The sequence below is a fragment of the Thermobia domestica genome, chromosome 9 (genome assembly GCF_964235325.1).
Source record: "Thermobia domestica chromosome 9, izTheDome1.hap1.1, whole genome shotgun sequence".
NCBI lineage: Eukaryota > Metazoa > Arthropoda > Insecta > Zygentoma > Lepismatidae > Thermobia > Thermobia domestica.
The window spans coordinates 156,232,335-156,244,933 of NC_137462.1; the positions used below are offsets into that span (position 1 = coordinate 156,232,335).

Here is a 12,599-nt window from a genome sequence, read left to right on the forward strand (position 1 = left end):
ATTACAATTTCTTCCTATGCAATTCTCCATTCATGTCACACATTTCATTACCGAACTATAACAGTTCAAAGTTGACGGGACAAGATTTTGTAAATACTCTGTATAAATATTTCTCAGTATACAATAGGGAAACGAAATAAACTGATCCTGGATCCTAGATCACCAACAGAGCATAGATTAACTCGTACTACTTTTTGAAACTGTCAACTCATGCGGTACTCAATGCAATTCATATGCTTCCCTACGTGATGTGAAGTATAGAAGAATGGTTTGTACTAATCTTGTATTGCTCTGATGTGTCCTTATACTCTTATCGATTGTCCGCCTCAGCAAATTCTAACAGAGCACCATTATCAAAGGTTGTCAATTTTGCCAGTGATATATGCTCCACGACTTCCTTTCCTTTCTGCACCGCTTTTCGACTATTTTTATTTACAACACTTGCATATTTTTCGCGTTATTGTACTGGGTTTATCACAAGTTTAAACGTAATACAGTTCAAAAACTCTCTTCGAAATACTTGTATTTGACCGGACTTTATTACACTGGTAGAAACGAAATATCAATTAAAGAGTCCAGCAACTCCCTATCGCCCTATCTATGTTGGTTGTTAGTTTAATTACAATTCATCACTATGAAAATCACTATGACAGAACTACTTTACGTTCCTTTATAATAGCACAAAAACTCTCCAATCTGAGTATTTTATCATTAAGTTCATCAGCATCATGCGAGGATTGTGCGACTGACGCCCTACAAGCATATTAGAAAATAAAAGAGAAAATACACAAGACAATATGATTTAACACTGAAACTACTACCAATATTTAATCCAAATTATAATTTAATCGAATTGATTCTTTGTGAAAGCAAAAATTATCTTTAAAAGAAATTCATTTTTTTTTTTTATATACAACTCATACAAACCTTCCTCGCTTTCTTCATCAGTACTTGACGCTAAATAAGCCTTAATTTCTGATTCATCAACATCGGCCTTTCCATCCAGTAATTTCTTCGTTAAATGCACACGATCTGGATCAGTCTCATCCCATGTCAGATCCACTTTAGTTTGCTGTAATGCAGTATTTGCAAAGTATTTTGGCTCATACTTTGACAAATCAGGCAATGTATTACAAACTTCCCGAGGTTCCTACAAGAATGTAATTATTAACAATTTAGAGAACTTATCTACACTACATCTGTTAAACAATAGGGTACACTAATATTCACATTATTATGAGGGTGATCTCAAAAGAAATGAACAGAAATAAATACACACTTAACAGAGTACAAAATGAGCTGTACCATGTATCTTTCCACTGTAGCCTCTCTTCTGTCAAAAGTCTGTATTATGGAAAGCCCCTGATACCCGTCAATTATCTACAATTATTATCAAGCTTCTTCACGAGTCATGTAATGGCAGTGAATTCTTCATCATGAGGAAATGCATAATGTGCAGTTCAATTTTCAACTTTAGGAAGAAACTGAAATCTAGCAACCGATGTCAGTGCTATAAGTGGAGGTAAGTAGCATTTCTTTTCTGCACTGATTAAGTTTGTCAAGTACTTTCCCAGGAAAAGATTGCCATTCAAAATCAAAATATATTTTTGCAAGAACTGACGGTAGCATGAAACAAGAAATATGAATAAATATAATGAATAAAGGCGTATAAGATTTTAGCATGTTTAGAAGCAGAACTCCTAACGATGTTTGTTGTCTTTTAGTAATGAATAAAAAGTGTATAATGATTTTAGAAACAGAAACGAGACTCCTACCTTTTTTTTTTTTTTTTTTTTTTTTTAAGTAGTTGTAAGCCATTCATATGATAAGATGCTTCGTGATTTCCCTGTTATTGGATGCTAATTTTGAGTTTCTACTAAATAGTCTATGGTCGAAAACTAATGACAATAATTTTAGTTCTAAAAATAGTACTTTGTAGCTTGTTTCATGTCACGCAAACAGGTTTCCCCTCATTGGAAAACCAAATGAATGTAACTTTAGACATCATACTCTCTTCACCTTTCATCTGAAGTCGGTATTTAGACATGATCGTGGTACTACACGTTGACGTAGTCCTTCTTTATGTTGACATGAGGATTTGTAAATTAAAAATAATAAGGTAATTACACAAAAATCAAAGTTCTATCCTTACAAAATGGCACCCCAATACGTAAGTCAAGTTCTAACATTATTTAACGCCAAACAAAGTTATAATTGAAAGATTAAATGTGTTAATTGTTCTGTGTTGCTCTGTATAACTCATTTTCCAATTAAGATGTTGATTGGACAAATTTCATCAAAGTTCTGTACCTTTCAATTTTTGCCTTAACATATCTGTAGATACATCTGTAAAAAATTATTACCTGATCAAATGTCATATCATCCGGAATGAAACGTAAGTCAAGCTTCGTAGCACTGCTCTCGTACTCTAATCCATCACATTCTGTGTATATTTTGTTTGCAGTGTCTACCGAGTCACACACAACCACAGCATAGAAATATTTCAGCCGATTCAGCTGATATTGCCGCAATTTCTCCATGTGATATCTACTGCCTTCTTCATTCTGTTCATATAAAAATTTATTCAAAATTATATACAATTCATTATACTAGACATAAATTCTTCAAACGGAACTAAAGCCACAATTTATCAACGAGTATATTACACTTCCAAAACGACCTTTAACAACTACGTGTATTACTTATAAACCTAAATTACTAAACTGCTCGGTTTTATACATGTTATCTACAGAAACAATTATTACATGTATTTACAGTGCTAGAAATAGATACTAATAAAATGTCGAAACTTTTGTTATACCTAATATCCACGCTTTTAAGAATGAAAGGTCTTTTTCCCGATATCTGCGAGTGCTATAAACAGCACAGAAGAACACAACAAACACATAATGAAATACGAGATACATTGAACCAAAAATTTAGTGTTTACAGCAGTAGTCTGAAAAGATATAAGAACTTAGCAAGAAGAAAGGGTACTATACTGTTTACACAGAACAAGAAGTTTTACAAGAGACTGACAGCAAAACAAAATCCTGAGGAAACAAAACAACAATAAAAAGAAGCAATACAGAACTACAAGGAACAACCGTGGGAAACGGAACTGGAGCAAAATGAATAAAAGAGACAACCAAGCTAAAAACAGGAAAACCAATGGAAAACTACGAAATAACAGACCGAGAAGTTAAAGAAGTATTAAGGAAAACACAACCGGAAGGCGCCAAGGAATGATAAGATCCATAATTATTGGTATAAATAATTCAAAACACTTTACAGATCAACTGCATACTACATCAGAAAGTTCATAGAAAATCCTGCAAAACTGTCGAAATTTCTGATGAGAGGAAGGGCATACCTAATCTAGAACAAACCAAAAGACAACCGGCCACATAGTAATGACAGCATGCACTGCAAATAAAATAAGAAAATACTGCAAAGAAAACAACATAATAGCAGAAAAACAGAAAGATTGCAGAAGTTACAAGCATGTAAAGAACAATTAATAATAGACACGGTAACAACAAACCACGCTTGTGATAAAAATAGGAACATATATATAAACTATCAGAAAGGAAGAATCATCAGAGGAGAAATTAATAACTTTCATTTCAGCATAAGAACCAGGAACATGCGAACCTCACAAAGAACACGGGACATAAGGAAGCAATGGCGAGAAAAACCACTACATGGCTGTTTACCAGAACAAATCAACCAGGAACATGTAGATAGAGAAACGATATTTCGGTGGATGAAAGTAAAAGTTTTATACCCAGATACAAAAGGCTGCATGCAAGGAATACAAGACCAAGTATTATATACAAAACACTTTAAAAAACTTAAAAAAAAAAAAATATCGCAATACAAGAAGACAAATGCAGATGTCAAAAATATCAACAAATAATACAATATATCAAAAGTGGGTGGTGAATGATTACACAAATCGAATATTAGGAAAGACACGAAGAAAAGACAAAGTGGCAAAAACTATACATTAAGAAATAGCAATGGAACAGAAAATGATACCAAAAGAAGTATCATATTAAAATAATAACCGGAGCCTCCTCAAATGAGGAGAGGAGAAAATACATAATAACAATGATAATAATAACTTCTTAATTTAATTTGAAATACATTTATTGGGAACAAACAGCTTTATAGTCCCAAGTGCTCCAAAGAAAGAAAAAAATGGGCATAAACAAGCCTAAGGCGCATGCAAATAGAATAACACAATATGCTATAGTATAAAATACAACTAATCACACAAGATATAGATGAAATAGATAAAATATTAGTTAAGAAAGACAATATAAAAAACAGCCAGTATCTGATAAAAACTAAAAAATAATAAAAAAATAAGATCATAATGAACAGCATGTAGAATAAATACATCATACAACATATAAAAATAAATAATTGTCACAATATAATTGAAACAGTTTACAAAATATTGAAAGGAAAAAAATAGTTTTATAAAAGACAAATATATGGTTGCTGTTACAGATTGAAAATAAATATTTCTAACTTAAACACATTTAATAAAATATATTCATTCACAAGACCCAAACACAATACGGCTAGAAGAAAGAGAAAAGATGAAAGGACAAAAAGAAATAGATTAGAATTCAAAACTAACATCTCTTACTAAGAAAAAACTCTAAAATGCCCCCCACTAAATTAAATAAGTAATATTACAGGTTCTATAATAACTTAAGTTATGAACGAACTTTAAATAAATTTAGTTTGGAAAATATCAATAATAGAATAAAATTTATTTGCTGCAACAGTAGTTTTATAAATGGAAGATTTCAGAGTAGAAGCTTTAGAGACAAAAGGAGCAAAATTTCTAGTGTTATGGTAAGGAGTTCTTATGAAAAATAAGCCATCAATAAAGAAACCTCCATGAAGAATACTATGAAAAAAATTAAGATCAAAAATATATCGCCTGTAGGCTAAAGAGAAAAGATACAGTTCTTTGCATATACTAGACAAACTCACATCTTTCAAATCTTTGAAGTTCCATCGTAACTAGGCTAGGAAGTTACTCTGAATAGACTCAACAGTATTTGCAAAATATTTGGGTTCATTGTTGCAAATCACCGTACCATATTCCAAATGAGAACATACATTACACATGTAGAGAATTTTGCAAGTATTAACACTAGAAAAATTACAGCAAAATCATTTTAACATTGCTAATTTCTTTCTGACCTTAGATGTGATTAACTGTAAATGTTTTTGAAATATTACATTGTTGTCTAATATTATTCCTAGATGCGTTTCAAATGAGTAAACCAACAAAAGGGAAATTTCCATGATGGTCGGACTACATTGCAGCTAAAAACAGTGACATTCCAAATCATTTTCCGAAGTACTTCGACATGAATTAAAAAATACTTTTTAAAATCTTTATGAAAATGTATTTTACTTTATAGATACAAGAAAATCAGCGAGGTTTTCAGAACTGTTTGTGATTTTCTGCAAAAAGTTAGAAAAAGAAAAGAAGAAACTACAAGATATTTTCAGAACAAATAAATAAATAAATAAATAAACTCTAGTACAGGATACGTGCGAACTCTGGAATTTTGATTTATTATTTTTTTTAAAATTAAATCACTGATTTTTATTTGACAAATTCCAAGAGCGATATACCATCTATAAACTTCTTTAAATAAATAAAATAAAGTAGTTAAACGAATCTAAAAGTTGATTTAAAAAAATATTCAGTGAGCAGAGAAAATGCTTTTATCTTATCGCGTACGTAACACATCGTCGTACCCTATGTTTGTTACCGATAAGTCAAAGAACGGACTGTGATATTCTTTTACTTTCTTTTGTATTTAAATAACGAAGAAACAGAAACAAATTAATAATGCCTAGTCTTAGTACGCTATCGAGAAACCATACCTCATCATCGTCTTCTTTCAGGTCATAACAATCTTGCACAAGTTCAGGTGGACCTGAAACTTCCTCTTCTTTCATCCTCTGAAGTCCGAATTCTGAAGGATAAATCTGAAAATATTAAATTGAAAACAATCACTAATGCTAAAAGTGTTGGTACGAAGATTCGATAAGCAATAAGTGTAGTTTAATACATTCTCACAAGCAATTCGCATATAAATAATTTGTGATTAGAATATTGTGTTTACATTCCTACAACTAACAAGTACTGGTGTGAATGAACTGACAGATAAATATTAATAGGAAACCACAATGGGTCAGTAGTAGAGCGCTCATTTTTGGCGTGAAGTGTCCGCAGTTCTATCTCAGCTCTCGCCAAATGGGTTTTGTGGTGGACAAACACCGTGTGCTTGGATATTTTTGGTAAAGTTCTCCCGTTTAGTCCCACTTTAGTCATTTCAACACCATTATCATCCATCTCACCATCAACGTCTCCCTTAGCCTTTGTGCATAATCGTGGGACATTAAACACAACATATAGGTTTCTACAGTTTCGAAGTGGAGAAAAAGCAGAAGTGGTATGTTTTAGTACGATTCTGACTCGACATACCGGCTATCTAAATGTTGAAATACAGTGAGGGTATGTTTCCTAAAAGATTGCATTTCTATTTACACAATGACTGAAAACCATTGGAGAGCTTTTCTGTAGTTATATGGGGGGGGGGACATGGAGTGACTTTGATCCCCTGCCAACAACCTTTTGAAAAAAAAAAAAAATCCCCTTACACAGGGAATTACGCACGAAAATGCTAAGAACCGAGATTTTATATTAACAATTTCCTGCAGGAAAGCTCGGCCCCCCCTGATTTGACTGATAGGTATTTCAAACCACCGGAAGATCCACCCTCACAGCAGACAACCCTTAAATCTGCCCATGCTCAAAACACGACATTTATATGCATAAGGCAAGAAGACACACACACATATAAGAAACAATTCAAAATGGCATATCAAAAAATAAAATAGATGTTTGAAGACACCTCATTTTAAAAACAAAAGGTAGGAAAAAGATAAAAATATCGGTGTTAGAAATTATTTCTACATACGAAATAAAATATTTTTACGTGTAAAGCTATTCGTCAATTACTGTGTATAAAAAATTGATTTATTAAAAGTATTTTAGCATCTACTCTCCAGTGAGGGTATGTCTTGATCACTGAAAAACCAGAGGTGGTATGGTATGTCTTCATCACTAAAAAACCAGAGGCAGTATGGTATACCACCGCATACCGTCTCACTTTGATCACTGGGTTTCTAGATTAAATAGGGAGAATATCTACTCTTAAAAGTGAATGTAAACTGTTGTAATTCGAAGGAAATATAGTATGGAGCTGCTCCCAGTCGATATGAATGAAGGTGATATACAAGTTTCGAAGTCGAAGTTGATCACCTTGGAAACAGTGGAAGTCATTATTTTTGTAATATCTCTTTAAACAAACGCTCACTAAGGTATTGTATGGTCAATTCACAACTGTATGCATCGACGATTATCTTTTGGTAGCACATTGCAAATCTTATGGATCCTACAGAAATTAAAAGGAAATAAGAATACTATTGATCTTAACTAGATCAACAGAATTGTCGTTCTCCACTCTAATGCAAATCAATTCACGGCAAAATGCCACAAATGAAATGCGATATAAAATCCACAATAAAGACAAGAATATTAAAAACAACGTTACATTTACATATATATTACTGCTACAAAAGTAAAGTATGTTCACTGAAAATACTCAGCCCTCCATAGGTCTTCAATATCGAGTTCTAGATTGAAACCAAGGGTTAGACAACGGAACTTTTGCTTCCCAAAGATTTTTTTTTTTCTTTTCTTAATTCCGTTGCTAAAGATAGGTTGACAGTTTAACATTAATAGGTCATTCACAATAAATATTGATTTTCTAAAAGTATATTTTTATTATTTTCTACCATTAAAAAGGTAAATTTGAACATTTTCAGATCAAATTTTAACATTTACTATCTTAAATTTATTTGAATGGAATCTGAACATTTTGATTCCAAAATGTAAATCAATGGGAATATTTGAAAGTGTTTAAATGTTAGAGCAAGTAAATAAATTTAAATAGTTGTAACAACTATATACGCAGTTAATGAAGAAGTGAAATGTAAATAAATGGCGAGAAGCACCTGTTTCTATCCCTGCAAATCTTCTGTTATCGCACTATTAAAAGTATATAAGAACATGCAAAAGTTCAGTGTATATCACAAAAACAGACTGAGTGTAACTATAACTTACCTTGTAATAAGTCTTTATATTTATTGACCAGAACATCAACTGCTAATTTTAACTCGCACTCCGTGGCGTCTACATTGAATTAATTAAAAAAAAAATACCGGTACTCTTCAGATATATTGAACTTCAACTTTGTGCTTATTGTATTATTATTTAAGAGGTGCATTATCCGTGATTACAGAAGTTTCGAGTTAGTGATTAATAGGTTATTTTTGAACTTCTTAAACTTCCAGATCATTCAAGCACTACACATTAGTGATTATATATATCTTTCAATGATGTATATTGTATTTTTTCAGTCAACAAGAGGGTAACCGTTTAGTAAATCTGAATAATACGGGTAAAGTTTTTGAAATCAGTGTTGGCGCCAGAGATGAGAGTTTGGATTAGCAGTTCATATTTTGAATAACACCACTTAGGATGACAGGGAAGTCTGACGAGAACGTTCTGGTAGATAAATGTCAAGATTATTACAATGTACGTTACAGGTATATGTAATCATTTATGTATATGTTTCATTTTCATAAGTAATTACAGACTGAGTGTGCTTGAAAAAGTTGTGTGACAATTCTATACAAAAAGATTTGAACAATCTGATCAATGGAGAAAATTATATACTGTGGAGTTTCATATGTACACTTAACAAGCATCAGAAATACCAAAAAATGTAGCCATTTCATTCGCACCAACCAAATACAAACTCATTCATTAATATCCAGAAAAAGAGAAAACGATTTGCACGATATTCAAATAAAGATTCTGGATTGAAAATTCCAGAATCGACAGTAATAATTTGACTAAGTAATTACACCACCATTTCTGTCAATAAGAAATGTTACGGGTCAATAATGATGACTTGAGCATTTACATTAGGATGACGCAGATCCAGCTTTACTGGCTGATGCAATTCACAAAATGCAAAAGAATAGTTTTCTTTCTACCCTTTGCCTAATCAAGGAGACTCTGAGATCTGTGTCAAATTTAAGCAAATTATTGTAAAGGAGAACAGTCAGTTAGCAATATTACCGCAATTAATTTCAGGTACAAGCTCTCATTTCTATGAAGATCTCAACAGAGCAACAAAACAAGAAACAAGTTACCTTGCCGACACTTACAAAGATAAATAGAGTATCAAGATGAGTGTAGTAAAACAAGACCATTCCGGAGAACAAAAATATTTGGAAACACCTTTAAAATTTAAAAACACAGTAATTGCTGGGTTGGACAGAAGTTTTTCTTAGATATGCAGTATGTGTTCCTTGTTTGAGCCTTTTGATGATATTCAGCCGATAAAAGCCAGACGTCAGGAATCTTTGTCAGTTTAAGACAAAGATCATTTAAAAGCAGACATAAAATTCTTTAAATTCTTGGCAAAGAGTTTAACAGCAGTTGGTCAAGTGGGCCCAGCCCGAAAAAAAAGCACCTTAAAAAACCTTCTGAGTTTTTGAGCTTTCTGTTACTATATTATGCAATAAAATTTATTATCATTATTAATCATTATTATTATTACTAAATATCACTGCAGAAAAATCAATTTTCGAACTACGCCACCATAAATCAATGTAGCCAGTTCCTGAAATTAATATTGATGAATAACTTACAAAAATTATCGAAGAAAAACTAAATTGTTTTTGTGGGAATTTGGTAGTATTTCCTAGATTAATAATGTGGTTCCAGCTTCTATCTAAAGCAGGGTTTCTTTCAGAAAATTCTTCTTGGGGTAGGGGGTATTTTCGGGTGCGTGGAGGGGAAATGATCGGAATTATTAGAGGCATATTTACAAAAGTCTGCAGGGCTTAAGGTCTCCCCCGTCCTGAAAAAACTTAGGCTAAACTTTTTTCCATTCAATATGTAATATATATATAATGTTATAATAAAACTAGATTTATTGCTAATTTGAATTTAGCCTCCGTCTCTTAAACAAAAACTTGAATTAAAAATTCTTCTCTTGAAACATCATCATCTTCAACAAAGATTCTCGTGCAGTGGTCCAATGATAAATCTCCGAGTTATATAGTGTGTTATTATTCAATTCATTGTGCTGAGACCTTTCAACGGTAGTCATTGATATAGTCACAGGTAATATTTTTATACATAAGATTTTAAGTACATCATACCCAGTGCATCCTTCAAAAACATCATTTTTGTTGACTTTTTTTTATTTAAATCGATTTTTTACTGTACTTGATTATTTTCGAAATTTAAATCACCTGCACTTGATTATTATTTTTTTAAAAAAAAGAACGGAATAAAATTTAAATGATGTTCCTTTTCTTAAGTGGTAATCTACGGGGGATTCAGAATTCATTATTAAGTGATGTTGGAATACAAGCAAAATCAGGAATTTCCCGATATTTATGTTGTTCTTTGCAAGACGTTGCTCAGTAACAATACAATATTATTCACCCAAGATCTGAGAGCGGACGCGGTCACCGTGATGTTGCGAATTCAGTTCACAATGATTGGACAAAGAAGAAGAATGTATAATAATCTTACTTTTTCTTTTTAAGCATCTTAGTAAACCACCAAAGTAAAATATGCAGTACAGAATACGTTACCATTTTGCAAACTGCGAAAACTTACTCACAATATTAATCTACGTATTAGATAAACTCCTTTACTAGCTCTAGATTCCACCTTAAGGATATGGTCGTCCCAGTTCAAATGGTTATCAATTAAAAACCCCAAAAAAGGAGCGGAATATTTTTTAAGTTTTGCATTCGAATTTTTGTTATTGTAGGTAAGCACCAAGTCTTTGATCTTACCAGAGTTAATACAAAGTATTCTTCATGCAATGGCCATAAATAATATACGGTATTTACGCGAATCCAAGATGCCGTCAAATGTAAGACCTACCCCAATTTTTGAAGGAAAAACAGGAAAAAAAATCCTCGAATGTAGGACACACCCTTGGCGAAAATGAAGAAAACCTACACTGAATTGATTTTACATAATGAAAAAAAAAAAAAAAGATTAATAAACATGGTAAAATAAAGAAACGTTGAACTTACTGCTGGAATTTATTCATGCGCATCTGCTGGTACTTTTTTTTTTCCTAATGCGTAATTACGGTACAACACTTGCTTGCGTCAGTTTTATAGCAATCCATTATCGGTATCATATTATACCAATATGTATATTATATTGGTATATCATACCAGTATGTACACACACACACAAACAAACAAATTAATAATTATTCAGCAATTATTTAAACTTGTTTCTTTTCTTCTGTTTTGCACTACACTCGCAAAAACAAACACTGACACATTGATGATCATCATCTGTTTCCCTATTGGCATCACTATCTTCCTTCTCTCTGTCCACATTCCACATGAGATCATCTTCAGAACGATCAAGTTTGTTCGAAATGCAGCATCTTGCATATTATTTCTTCTTAAATACCTTGCATATTATTTCTTCGTGAATATCCCTCCAGACAGCAACAATCCACGGAACAAGTTGCAATGCTGTTGCTCTCTTCATGCGACCCGTAGGTGTCAGTGGTGTTGTCTCTGATGAGAGCCAGTCTGTGTAATATTTTTTACATCCTGGCTTTGAACGGCTTGTTTATGGCAACATCCAGTGGCTGCAATTGTGACGTGAGACCTCCAGGAATCATAGCAAAGTCACAGTTTCCTGACGCCAAAGTTTCCTTTACGCTCGCCGTTGTATGTCCCCGATACACATCCAAAATTAGTAGTGATGGCAGCTGTAGAAGTGACAAAGGACGCTTCAACCACACAAATTTCGCCCATTCCACAACCATTTCACTTGTCATTCAGGCATTTAATTTGCCCGAACAATCACTCGCGGTGAAAAAGTTTCTTTTGGAAGCGTCTTCCTCTTAAGAACTACATGAATCCACAGTCGTCGCAACTGGCATATTGAAATAAACTGGGGTTTGATCAGCATTCGCAATTTGTCCCAACTGATAGTTTTTTTGTTGTCGGGGACGAAGCATAAACCGTTGGAAACTTAATACTTGTTTCTCAAAAGCCTCGGGGAGCTTTTGGCAAATGGAAGTGCGCCTACTCAATACCAAATCATTACGCTTCATGTATCGATCTAACCACGTGAGACTGGCTTTAAATTCAGTTCGTGGCACATTTTGCTGACGAGCCAATTCCAGCGATTTGGCCATCAAAATTTTAGTAGTAACTGGCAAACAGCGACTTCTTTGCATTACCACAAATTCAGTTAGTGTTTTTTCAAGTTCCAGATATCTGCTAGTATGTGGTCCAGTGAATGCTTTTCTGGAACTCTTACAACCGAATATCTCTTCCCGTTGATTTCTCCAACGCCGTACACTGCATTCGAATATATCAAATTTCCTTGCAGCTGCGCGATTTGTTAAAAGTTTCAGCAAAAA

General features: G+C 33.0%; 1 protein-coding gene across 3 annotated transcripts in view; it reads right to left on the bottom strand.

The window, feature by feature from the left end:
• The window catches only part of LOC145695121 (ESF1 homolog), a 50,704-nt gene that overhangs the window by 16,226 nt on the left and 21,879 nt on the right, over positions 1 to 12,599 (bottom strand). For all 3 annotated transcript variants that reach the window (XM_081772043.1, XM_081772042.1, XM_081772044.1), the window contains exons 5-7: positions 5,923 to 6,027; positions 2,364 to 2,564; positions 928 to 1,150 (exon numbers count right to left, since the gene is read on the bottom strand). In XM_081772043.1, coding sequence (XP_081628169.1) covers positions 928 to 1,150; positions 2,364 to 2,564; positions 5,923 to 6,027 — 529 coding nt within the window. The remainder of the gene's footprint in view (positions 1 to 927; positions 1,151 to 2,363; positions 2,565 to 5,922; positions 6,028 to 12,599) is intronic.